This window comes from Phaethon aethereus (genome assembly GCF_964289735.1).
Source record: "Phaethon aethereus genome assembly, chromosome: 1".
Lineage (NCBI taxonomy): Eukaryota > Metazoa > Chordata > Aves > Phaethontiformes > Phaethontidae > Phaethon > Phaethon aethereus.
This window is the reverse complement of record NC_138575.1, coordinates 95,596,158-95,609,003: the sequence shown is the minus strand read 5'-3', so window position 1 is coordinate 95,609,003 and position 12,846 is coordinate 95,596,158. Positions and strand designations below refer to the sequence as shown.

The 12,846-nt window shown below is 41.0% G+C and overlaps 1 protein-coding gene across 2 annotated transcripts in view; it reads right to left on the bottom strand.

Annotated features, from left to right (window-relative positions):
* TBC1D23 (TBC1 domain family member 23) overlaps positions 1 to 8,594 on the bottom strand; it is a gene marked incomplete at both ends in the record, with an annotated part of 32,859 nt that extends 24,265 nt beyond the window's left edge. The window contains 3 exons of one of the 2 annotated variants that reach the window (XM_082005016.1): positions 179 to 284; positions 512 to 623; positions 8,551 to 8,594. In XM_082005016.1, coding sequence (XP_081861142.1) covers positions 179 to 284; positions 512 to 623; positions 8,551 to 8,594 — 262 coding nt within the window. Of the gene's footprint in view, positions 1 to 178; positions 285 to 511; positions 624 to 1,361; positions 1,409 to 8,550 lie in introns of those variants that run through there. The other variant, XM_082005015.1, reaches the window with a different exon arrangement.
* Positions 8,595 to 12,846: the final 4,252 nt, after the last annotated feature.

The following is a 12,846-nucleotide window of genomic DNA, read 5'->3' as shown; positions in this document are numbered from 1 at the left end:
AGATACTACTGTCTTCTTACAAGTTTTTTCTGATTTTCTCTGCCCTCTCATCTTCCTCCTCAAAGGTTCCTCCAAAATGTAAACATCATTCAGGTTACTTAATTCAAATAACAAAGCCCTAAGACAACTGAGAGCACAGAATTTTTCACATAGGTTATCTAAACATAACTGAACTTACCAATTAGCTCTTGGCAATCCGTATGAATTATACTCTGTTCTGGTAGGTCTAAAGAGCCATCCCAGGATGCTAGGCTGTCCCCCTTTCCTACAACATTAAGTGCAATCTGAAAACAAAAATAGAAAACCCTCTAACATTTTAGCATCCTTTTGTAGTTACACAATTATTGAGTCCTCAATGAAGAGGACTATCCTAAAACTGAATCAGCATACATGCATATTAAAATTACAGTACTACAGCTCTTCTGTATAGATGCCTGGTAATTAAATCATTTACCTCAAATCAAGTACAACTTCAAGCATTTCCTGCTTCTCAATTTAAGCTCATATTTACCTTCCAGACTTTGGCCCTCAGATCAGCAGGCAATTGCCTTCCTTGAATGATGTTTCTCACAGTTTCAAGATCACAACCTCCTTCTTCTAGAGCATCTGCAAGATCTTTTTCCCTACAATAATGACACATGTTTATTAAAAACAAATTATACAATATTTTCCAATGTTTATCTATTAAATAGATGTAGACTGGAGGCTACTGTCAGGCAAAACCCACACATATATAAAGATACATTATAAGACAATTTGCCAATTACTGAAAATAAATATTTGCGAAATGTTATTTATTCCTTTATTTTGAAGGCTGCTTGTTCAACTTCTAATTTGATTTAATTTACATATGAGGAAAACAGAAGTTCAGAGCATTTTTTGTTTGCTTTAATGATGTGGCAATGTTGCAAAATGTATCATAAAAATGCAAATTTAGTTGTCATTTACAACTTAAGAGATACACGGCAAATTTTCACATATATACAAAATGCATTCAAAGCAAACACTATACTTAAATTAGATGGCAGAGTTCTTTTAAATGAAACACTACATGACCAAGAAAACAGAAAATTTATTTCAAAGGTTTAGAACAGTCAGCTTTTAACCCCATCTTTCCCTGAAATGGGAAAGGATCTTTCAGTCAAACTCAGGTTTTAACTATAAAGCTCTAGTACCATTAAGTGTAGACATGTGCATAAGACTGAATTTTAAAACATACGAAAGTGTTAATAATAGTGTAGCAAGTAGCAAAATACACAAATTCACAAGACAAACAGTAATGACACTTCAAGTTGCCACCGTAAGACAACAGAAGTTTGTAAGCATTCCAGGTAGGAAGATACGCATTCAGAAATGATTACTTTACAATCTCTCTGATAACTTCTGCAGACTGTTTCAATGATTCCATGCCGTCAACAATGACAGAATCATGTCTGATGATTTCACGAATTTCAATATTATGTAGCACAGCAATGGCAAAACACCAGGTTCACTGGAAAAATAGCACTGGCAGTGATACATAGGTCCTGTACGCAAAACTCCCTTACTCTATCCTCTTAACTGTTCTCTACTAGCTCTGACATATGCCTTAAGACAGGCTTTGCTTCATATACTGAGGAGTTAAACACACAGCCGAGAAGTTTATAGCCAGAGCAAAACATGGAATGTGATTGTTATTTCAGGACAGATATTCAAGCGTGAAGATGTATTCCTTGTGAACACCACATCTGTTTATACATGTGTAATAACAGATATTGAAGTGTTATCAGTACAATTCTCAATTAATCCACATTACATACTACGTAGTCATTTCCAAATACCCATGGAAAAAGAATGTCAGCTGTTGAGCTCTGTCTACTACTTTAATTTGCCTATATCCACAACTAATTCCTTGATATAAAGCTTCTCAAGTTTGGTCTTCTGAAAGCTGAACACAAATTTCTGATTTTCTAAATATTAACCTTTTTGATAAACAGATTAAAAATCTCAATCCTGTAAGAATGTATGCATATACTTCACAATAAGCAATGAGCTAGCTTTACTTAAGACTTCTCAGAGTATTTACCAATTTGCAGAGTAAGCATTTTCCTTGCATTGTATCAACCAGTTTCTTTGCCAGTACTTTTTGGTAGCATTTTAAATCATACTTCAAATGTATACTGGGGCACAACTAATAGCATGTTTTCTTCAAGTAATTTTGCAAATTTGAATGAAAGAAAGTACAGTTTACAAAGAGACTGACTTGACTCGTTTTCTTATATTTTTAGAATTAAAAAAAAAAAAAAAAAAAATCCCAAGGCCCACTTCTTATAGAACTACAGGCTGCATGGGTGAATATTCCTTTCTCAAGACAGAAATGGGGGTGGAAAAAATATACAAGCAAACTTGCACATCGATCACCTATTCTTTTGTCCAACTGTGCACTTAACAATCAATGCTGTAAAAATTAAATCACCACATCAGTTCACCCTGAATAAAAAAATCAAGCATTTCCAGGACATTTACACAAAGAGACCCAGCATTCAGCAGAACTGTATGAACTCTGTGATGATCTAACTTCAACAGAAGCCAATATCAAACATCAGCTGAAGAGAGCTAGGTGCTCTTTGATATATTGCAGGCTTCTGTGCACACTTTGTATGACAGACTAGAGAGCAACAGCTCGAATTGTACAATCAGCTGCTACAAATATTATCCAAATATTAAAGACGCACATGGAAATGAATGCATCAGCTGCATGTACGTTGTATTTCAGGTGGAAAGGTCTTAAATTGCAATACTTAATTTTGGTTTCTATGTCCTACAAAGACAATCATTTGGGGAACAAAAAAAGTCATTTACTATATGTGAAACAACACTTAAAAACACATCTACACAAATTACAAAAACACACCTGGCAAAGAATGTTTCACAGACCCATGAGTACTAATTCTACCAGTTACTTGTACCTAATATTCACAGCTTAAAAAACTGTGCATGGGTTAACACCAAGACCAGCTTCAGCGTATTACCTGCAAATGTGTGCTGCCTCTGCTTCTTGGATAATATATTACTATTTGCAAAATCTTCTGCATAAATAGTCATCCACACTTTGTACACTGTGAAGCTGACAGGCAAATACTAGCTCTACTACTTCACTTTAAAAAGTAAGAATCTGATATGCCCATCTCCCATATGAAGAGATGTAATGCATTATCACATCGAGTTACATGAAGTAACAGCAAGGGGGGAAAAACTGCATTGTTCTATTCATGATTTAATTAGCTATTCTTTTCCTCCATCAACTCCTAAGACTGTTCACAGGCTAGAAGTGTAGACTTCTCAAAGATTAAGAAAAATTATTTTCTAATAAATACTCCAACAAGTAACTCCAACTTCATGCTAACTTGCAAAGTACCATGAAAGTGATTTTGATACTTCAACACATGTCCACCGGCTGTGTTTTACCTTATTTCAGTCTGCGCTATAAATGTTGCAGGAAACTGATAGAAATCTGGATCCTTGTCTTTCATGAGTGAAGATCTGCTAGGAAGTCTTGTATTCATATGGACAACAACTATTACACTTTGGAAAGAATGCAGCACTTCTCTTTATAGGCAAACTCTTCCAGACCTTAACATTCTTTTTTTCTGCTCTACCATGCCTTTGCTGCCTAATTCTATCACAAAATGATTAAGGCTGGAAAAGACCTTTAAGATCATCAAGTCCAACCATCAAGCCAACACCACTATGCCCACTAAACCATGTCCCGAAGTGCCTCGTCCACACGTTTTTTATATACTTCCAGTGATGGTGACTCCACCACCTCCCTGGGCAGCCTGGTCCATTGTTTGATCACACTCTCAGTAAAGAAATTTTTCCTAATATCTAGTCTAAACCTCCGCTGGCGCAACTTGAGGCCACTTCCTCTCATTCTAGTTACTTGGGAGAAGAGATCAACACCCACCTCACCACAACCCCCTTTCAGCTAGTTGTAGAGAGCCATGAGGTCTCCCCTCAGCCTTCTCTTCTCCAGACTAAACAACCCCAGTTCCCGCAGCCGCTCCTCATAAGACTTGTCCTCCAGACCCCTCAGCAGCTTCACTGCCCTTCTCTGGACATGCTCCAGCAACTCAACGTCCTTCTTGCATTGAGGAGCCCAGAACTGAACACAGGATTCAAGGTGCAGCCTCATCAGTGCCAAGTACAAGGGCACAATAACTTCCCTACTCCTGCTGGGCGCACTATTTTTGATACAGGCCAGGATGCTGTTGGCCTTCTTGGCCACCTGGGCACACTGCTGGCTCATGTTGAGCCAGCTGTGAACCAGCACTCCCAGGTCCTTTTCCACCAGGCAGTTCTCCAGCCACCCTTCCCCAAGCCTGTAGCGTTGCATGGGGTTGTTGTGACCAAAGTGCAGGACTCGGTGCTTGGTCTTATTAAACCTCATACAATTGACCTTGGCCCATCGATCCAGCCTGTTCAAAATTCTAGGCGCTATTCTAAATTTTGGTTAGATGTGTACAGTTTCAGCCTATAGCCAACCCATGGTCTGAAAGGTTAATTCCCACAAGATATCCCATCTAAATGTCATAGTGCACAATATTGCTACTAGTGTATCCAGAGTAAACTTCCATACTTACAGAAGGATCTCTGAAATTCATGCCAGTCCAGTGACATATTATAATCAATAGGTAACTACCTTCACAGATATTCAACATGATTTTTTTTTAAAGCCAAAATAATTAAGATGTGAGCGTGAGATGGAGGCAATAAAAAAACTTGATCCAGCTTCACTTTTTTTTTTTTAAGTACTATTTGTTTTATTTACACAAGAGACTGAGTTATTTGGTAATAATCACTTATAAGTACTAATGAAGAGATTAAGAAATTGTGGGGGAAAAGATAGTAGGAAACATTTTGATAAATTGCAAATACATAGGAAAAGATCTATAGAATTAAGAAAACCATAATGAATCAGTAGATTGCAATGCCTGTAATGTATCTGCTAAAGTCGCTACATCTGCTCATTTGTTATTAGGAAAGACAGATCCCTTTGAACTGCTTCTTCCAAGACAAAGAACATTTTTTGGAAGGGAAAAAAAAAAGCTTCAAAAGTTTAAAGCTTTACTATGTAATGGGCAGACTTCTAATACTAATTTATTATTTTCACAGCCCAAGAGGTACCTTCTACGCGTACCAAATTCGTTATCTAAAACACACTCATCAGTGCAAACCAAGATGATTGCTCTTTTTCCATATACACTGTATCTATTACCACACACCTGCCTGTTAAAGATATTACTCAGTGGCATAAGAGAGTTAAAACACATGCTCCCACTTATTATACCACTCACCAAACTTCTTCCCCATATTCCCACCACAGATCTGATGTTGGCATAACACTTGAAAAGCTTCTTTGATTATTTTCTCCCACACGCCTCAAGTGACAAACTCATCATAGCTGCTCATGATATACTCTAGTAGGCCACCACCACTTTCAGTGTAAGAAGTAATATTTCTTAAACATCTTCATGCATCATTCCTGTTTTCCCTAAATCAGAAGCAAGGCTGTTACCAGCTGAACCCTTGCTAAGAGCATAATCAGTTTGAGTTTCTACCAAGTCATTGTCTCCTAGGACATCAAACACATCCAGTTGGCAAGCTTTCATTTATTTCTGAATATTGTAACACGCAAAGAGAAAGACAGGCACATATATCACAATGCTGCCACCACAATTATGAGGGCTGCCTGTACATATCCATGTCAGTGCCAGATTGGACTAATCTATTCTAATATATTTTATTATTTTTGTTACTAAGAAGGTAGAACTAAATTGCATTTTAAGTACTTGAAAAAGCTCAGAATAGCATACAGGATTATAACATGCAGTAATCACAAACAAGCTTTACTTAAAAGAAAACTGGGCAAGTGAACAGTGCTGATGAACACTTATGAAGTCAATGTCTAATATAAATTGATTTTTATAGTCATCATTCTACCTTCCCACAGCAAAGAACATAGCTTCCCACCACAGAAAACTATCTACATAAAAGCTTCTCTCCCCCCCCCCGCCCATTTTTAAATCAAAACTGTTGAGAAACTTCCTGTATTTACTGAAGAAAAAGCTGATAATCTCATCTTTCAATAACTCTATACAGTAAGTTTTGGGGGGAGTGGGGTGGGTGGGGTGTTTTGTTTTTTTAAAATTGTACTGTACAGATGCAAATTTTACTCTTTTTTGTTAAAGAAAATACCAAGCAGTCAGTACAGATGTTGAGAGTTTTAACTCATCATTAGTTTGTGCCCCCTCAAATCACTTACACCAGCACTGCATGTCAAGTTGACATGGGAAGAATAAAAAGGGCATTTCATGTTAATAAGCATGTCTAGATTCTGCATAGTCAAGGTGCCGTGACAGACTCCGAGCAAAAAATTGTATCTGCCTTTGAATCTCCCTAAAGAACTGAATAGAGAACAAGGAATCAGCATTGCCAGTTTTGTTCCCAACACGGTTCAGATATACATACACATCATTTTATGCTTCTGCTGTGTTTTTTTAAAACATGAAATGTTATTGCACAATCCTATATACTTTAAAACTATGATAATGTAGTAATTTACACCAAAAAGCTCATTCAAAAGATACATATTATACTTAGAAAACAACAGTTGAACAGCATTCAGATATGTATACAACCGTTTTAAATCAATAAATGAAAAAGATAATTTTTCACTGAAACTCACTTAAAAAAAAAACAAAACGCAACAAAACCAAAAAGCCATGTGAAATTTCTAAACAAGCAATAAGGACTACAACTTTATGTTATTCATAGGGTACAGGTCTAGTAACAGGATGTATTCTGGCATATTAATGTACCATTTAAGCATAAATCCCTTGAACTATTCCCATAAAGACTTACAAAATAACTTCTAATGAACGCCTTCAAGTCTGCCTCTTCTAGTAGTAGCAGCGTATCAAATTTACTATGGCTACGTTTTGAAGCTGCTAGTCAGAATGCCAACGATGCAGGCTGCGCCTTGAAACATGTCTGGAAACTCCACTTCTGCCTCGTTCTTAACCAGGAATTTTAGCAGTTTGTTGTGATCTGGGAGATTGTAATATTCTTTCAACATTAGTAATGGAAGAGGTTTGAAGTATTTTTTCAGAGGGATTTCAACATGGTTCCTAGTCAATGCCCAGGGTTATATTTCAAAGTGTCAAGACCACACCACCAATGAGTCTGTCCTAAACTTTGTAATTATATGTCCCAACAGTCAAGTCTGTATTTAGAAATAATGCTTATGCAACACTGTACCTATAAAAAGTCCTTCATAAATTTTGCAGCTGTAACTAAAAGCAAAAAAGGCTTAAGAAGTACACCAATTCATTTTCATTTGCTACTATGTGAAACTTAGTTGTTTTATTCAAGAATCAACCTAGAAAAAGAACAGATACCTGCTGAACCTGGGCATATGTCAATTCTGGCCTCTTTTACAGTGAGATAACTAAGCACAAAGAAAGCTGAGCATAGTTAGCAAGGACCTTTGAATTGACCACATAAAATAAAGCCTAGAAGCAAAAACGTCAGATTGGAAATGATCATAAAAAGCAGGTCTGTAAGGTAACTGATTGACAAGTGTGTATGTGGGAAGGACAAAGAGCAATGCCATGGCACAGAACCACTGAAAGAAATCGCATGCAATGCAGATGCGCAAAGAGAAAAACAAAGTGAAGATGCACAGGAATGGAGATGTGGGGTGCAGTAAGAATAGCTTCAGTGTTTAAACACAACGTTTATTTAAGCCTCAGCAATCTTAAGTGAATACGCATGCAACAAATACTACAATAGCATCACTATTACCATCAAAATGATCCTATACACGCTCCAGAAATAGTCTCTATTCTTGCCCTAGAGGTTCAATGTAAAATCCATTATAAGCAACAGCTGCACTAGAGGAGGGTGACGAGCAAAGATCATTCAGAAAGCAAGCCAGGACCTATCCCTGTCACCCGTGCTTGAGGAGGTACGCAGAGAAAGGGGAAGCTTGAAGCGAACAAAGCAATTCAACTCCAGGCGCAGAGGCGCACGCATCGAGCAGCTCCCACCGCACATAAAAGCTGTCGTCTTAAACTGGAGCAACCGCCTGCCTCCAGGCTGGGCACGGCCAGAGGCCGCCCCGTCTAGCCCTTGTTTTGACAGCGGCGCTTCCTCTTTCGGCACCTGGGAGCTGCCGAGCGCCCGGAGGCGTCTGCCCCAGGGCTCGCCCCAGGATCCCACCACGCTACGGCCTACCGGGCCCGGCGGGCCGCCCCTGCTCTGGGGAGCTCCCCCAGCCACCCTGCTCCCGCCGAGCGCCACGGACGCCCCCGCCCCCTCCCGAAAAGCGAGGGGCAGCCTCAGCCCCACACCCCAAATGCGGCGGGTCCCGGGGGAAGCGGCGAAGCGTGCATGGGGGGTGGGGTGAGTGGGTGGTGTTCAGCCCTTCTCCCCGCCTCTCCCTCGGCCCCGCTGGGGAGGGGAGGGAAAGAGAGCGTGAGGAAGGGCACCGATACCCCCGTAACTCACCAGCTGCTCGACAGCGGCGCCGGCGCCTCTTCCCCTTCCGCCATAGCTGTTGACGTGACTCCTCGTTCGGCCGTAAACCGCGGTCGGGCGGGTTTGGTTTTTTTCCCCGACACCCCTCCTCCCTACGCGCCGGCTCCCGTCTCATCTACCCTCGTGCTGTCGTGAAGCGAGGACACTTGCCACAAAGCGTGGAAGCCTGGCAAGGGGGAAGAGCCGTGCCTGCATGAGGAGAAGAGGCGGGAGCTGTGGCGAGGCGGGCCGGCCGGCCCAGCGGGGCGGGGTTTGTCGCTCCTGTCGCCGCGCCCTTACGGCGTTTAGCTGCGGGGAGTGCGGAGCGTCAGGCGGGCGAGCAGGTCCTCAGCAGTGGCTGTAACCTCAGCCCGGTTACGGGCCTCTACCCTGGGAGCAGGCGCTGCCCCGCCGCGGGCCGGGCCGGGCCGGGCCGGGCCGAGAGGGTGCTCCCCCTCAAGCAGCCAGCGGAAAATTGAGTATTTTCGTTTTTCGTAAAGGTGAACTGCTTTGCGCTGTATAGGTTTGATTATCAAATGACTTCCCCTACGGCCAGTATTTTGCCAGGCTGTACTCCACATGTCGGAGATAAAATTCATGAGTTTTACACAGAACCTTGCTTCCAAGGGCTAAAAATCATCTGGTAATGTCCATAAGCAACCCTGGGCAGAACAACACTACAGCTCTCGATCACGCACATTCCTTACCCATCGACACCCTCAAAGGAAGGAAAAAAGTCTATGAAAGTTAAAAAAAAGAAGAAAAAAGTGTCGAGTAATTTATAGATGGAATAATAGTGCCACCTTGTGATACATCCATGTCCTTACACTTGTCTTGCTTCCACAGGTTCCTTCGGGCTGTGCTCCGGTACGGAAATGCTCAGGCTTTAAGCGGGACTGCTCCTCTGGAAAAAAAGATACGCGCCTGCTTAAGTGTGCGCAGGATCCCGTTCCCAAAGAGTCAAGAACATTCATTCAAAGGTAACGCGCAACGTTTTCTCAGAAAAGATCATATGAATAATCTTAATCCAGAAAATAAGTATTTTAAAGCATCAAACCAGATTCAAGTAATTTAAAAAAAGTTAATATTGTGAAGGAGAAGGTAATAGTTTTAATTCTTTCCCTCTTTTTCCCGCTTCATCGATATTTTTCACTTAAAAAGAAAAAAAAAAGCCAACAAAAAAAACACCCATGTATTTTAAACACCTACTATTATTACTTAGGAAAAAAAATGTGTACGATGTTCATAAGGCATCATTTTCCTCCTGGCCACCTGGAAGTGCTAAAACCGGCAGGGGAACCTCGTCCCCCCCGCAGCCCCGCCTATCCCGCTGGGCGGGCGCTGCCAATGCGCAGGCGCGGCCCCGGAAGGGTGGGCGGGGCCAGGCGCGGGGCCGCGCGCGCCGCACCGCCCTCCCCGCGTGGCGGCGGCGGCGGCGGGAGCATGGGGGACACGCTGGAGGAGCCGTGGTGGGAGACTCCCTGCAAGGCAGGCAGCAGTCCAGGTACCCCTCTCCTGGAGCTCGCTTCTCACGCTGGGCTTGAAACAGTCTTCCGGACGGCCAGTCCCCTCCTCCCCGGCCCTCCTTCTTGCTTTTCGTCCCCCCCATCCCCCCCTCAGCCCCCCGCCTTTCCCTTCTCCGCTTTTACTTTACTTCTGCCTGTTTTTCCTCTCTCGCTCTTTTTTTCCTTCCTGTGCCTGCTTTCCCCTGCTTGCTATCGATGTTGGTTTTGCTTCTAAACAGAATCTCCGCAGCCAGGTGAGGTCCAATCTCTGACCCTTCAGACCTGGCATAGTTAGAGAATGAAGCAGCAAAGGAATATATCGGTACTTAAGTAACAACAGGAACCCACTCAACAAAAATACAGTTAAGCAAATTTAAAAAACGGGGCGGGGAAGGGGAAGAGAAAGAAAACCGCTTGCTTGGAGCTCAGCTGTCCCCTGCATTCATTTAGCTTCTAAACTGTTTTTTTCCAAACCGAATTTCTTTGCTGAAAGGATGTTGCGTAATGTGTGTTCACTGGCGTTACCGACGTGAAGTTACTTGCAGTTCTGAAAGGCCTTGGAAACAGTAAATCCATAGTAGAGCCTTTGGATAGGAAAATATCAGTGGTACTTGAAAAGCATCACCCATGTGCTCACTGGGGTGTCTCGCATCACCCTTGCTATGTGTTACTGTAAAAGGCTAAGGAGTTCAGCTTTTCTCCAGCCATTGCTCTTTGGAATATGGTACTATGGCTGATTTGTCTCTTTTTCCTGATGATTATAATATCCGGCTCCTATACTTGGCTTTTTTCAATATGTTTCGAAGCACTTTACAGCCGTGGTTGCATCTGTAATGTTGAGATTTAATGTGGAAATTTCGGTAGGTCTAGGCAACTAAAATGACTCTAAGACCTTATAGTGTCCTATTTTACTGATTATTTTCTTTTACAATTGATTTTGAAATTGATTTTTTTAATATAATATTAGTAAGAGTTGGGAAGTCTTCCTCTGGGAAGATTCAAGGTCTTCCAGTGTCTTGACAATGATTGCTTATTTCCTGTGGAAAAGGCACTTGTAGAATAGTTTGAGAGGGAGCAATATAAAAATTGTATATATGTAGTAAAGAGGGGTCACAAACCCTAATAAGGCTCCTGACTGTTCAGTTTTTATGATCAGTCTTGTGTAGGTTCCTTAAGCGGTTCCAGTTCCCATCTGGAATGCTCTTCGTTAGGAATTTTTCATTCAGGAGTCCTAAATATCTGAAGAGCCTCCCTGCACATTGTGCCAACCAGAGGTTTTATCTGGGGTGGGTCGTAAGCTGATTTTTATAATGTTGTCAGTTTTCCTTTAGAAACAGGGTGCAGAGCAGGACTTGGATGATAAACTTTTGACATGATGGATAAACCATCTGACTTTGAGATGAGACTGTGAATCACAGCTCTTCCAGTTACATAAAACTCCTTGGGATTTTTGCAATTGCAGTGATGAGCTACTAAAATAATTAAGGTGAGAAGGAACCTCTGGAGATGTCTAATCCAGCTGTGTCCTAAAAGTACTATATGCACTTTACTGCAAGAACATTCTTTGAATGTGGTATATGAATAACAATTACAGGCGAGTGTTGTGCAAACCATGTACTCTGCTGTCCGTATCCCACCTTTGTAAACTTGTTGGCAGGTTCTTTATGTGGAGCTTGTTGCTGTATTAAGTTGACACAAGCCATCAGTAAAGAAGAGCATCTGTTACTTTTATTTTGTGTAGCTATTTTTCACGTACAACAGATGTAAAACCAAAGATTAATTTGTACCCCATATTATGGGTACTGTAAAATGCTTTAAAATTAGTTGGCATGAAATAGGAAGTCGGGGTTTACAACGTACAATGTAAGCAGCAGTACAAGAAAATAATTGCCCATTAGTGAGCGCTTTTGACAGACTTGAGCAAGTTTATTTGTGTGAAACATCAAGTTTCATTAAAAAAAGTTTACTGTCCAACTTCATTTGCTGACCTATTTTAAAAAAGCATCTCTGCCACAACTGTAGGTGCTAAGCAGAAGAATCCGAAATGCACTTTTAAAATACTGATCTTTTGCCAAGTCCTTTAAGACTAGCCTTAGAATAAGTCCTGACAAATAGAATATTCTTCCTAATAACTCAGCCCTCAAAAGTGTCTTAGATTTTAGCAACTTGTAGTTAGAAGAGGCTACTTTTAAGATGAAGTGTATGAAAGATGTTCAGACTCAACTAAAGGGTATGAAAACACAAAATATATATCCTAGTATATGGTCAAGTAATCCTTAATTTGCTTTTGGCCACATCATTGGAAATCATTATTTTAGAATCCGTATTAAAGATTAAACATGGTTACTCTCATTTTGACACATGAATGTTTACCCTGATGTAGGTGGTTTATAGCTGTAAAAAAACGGTTACAATACCTGACAAAAAAAAAAACCCTGAAGGGATTAGCCATCAATTTACCTTGTCACATGACACAATCTAACGAATCTTGCCCAATATCTTCTTCAGCAAAACTTTACCTTTGAGAGTAGATTTGTGGAGAGAGTGGTTGGGGATTATTGTCTGCCTAGCAGTGTTGTTTAGTGTTACACATGTCCCAAGTCATTTAACTGCAGGGCTTCCTTCCCTCCCTTTTTTCCGTTCATGTTGCAACTATGTCTAGTCCTGAATATGATTTTTATATTGCATTCAGAACTGTAAGGGAGAGGATAAGGAATACTAAGGAGTTTGTTTAGTACTGGTGAAAGACACCAACCTTTTCCTCTTCCCTTCATGAACAGAG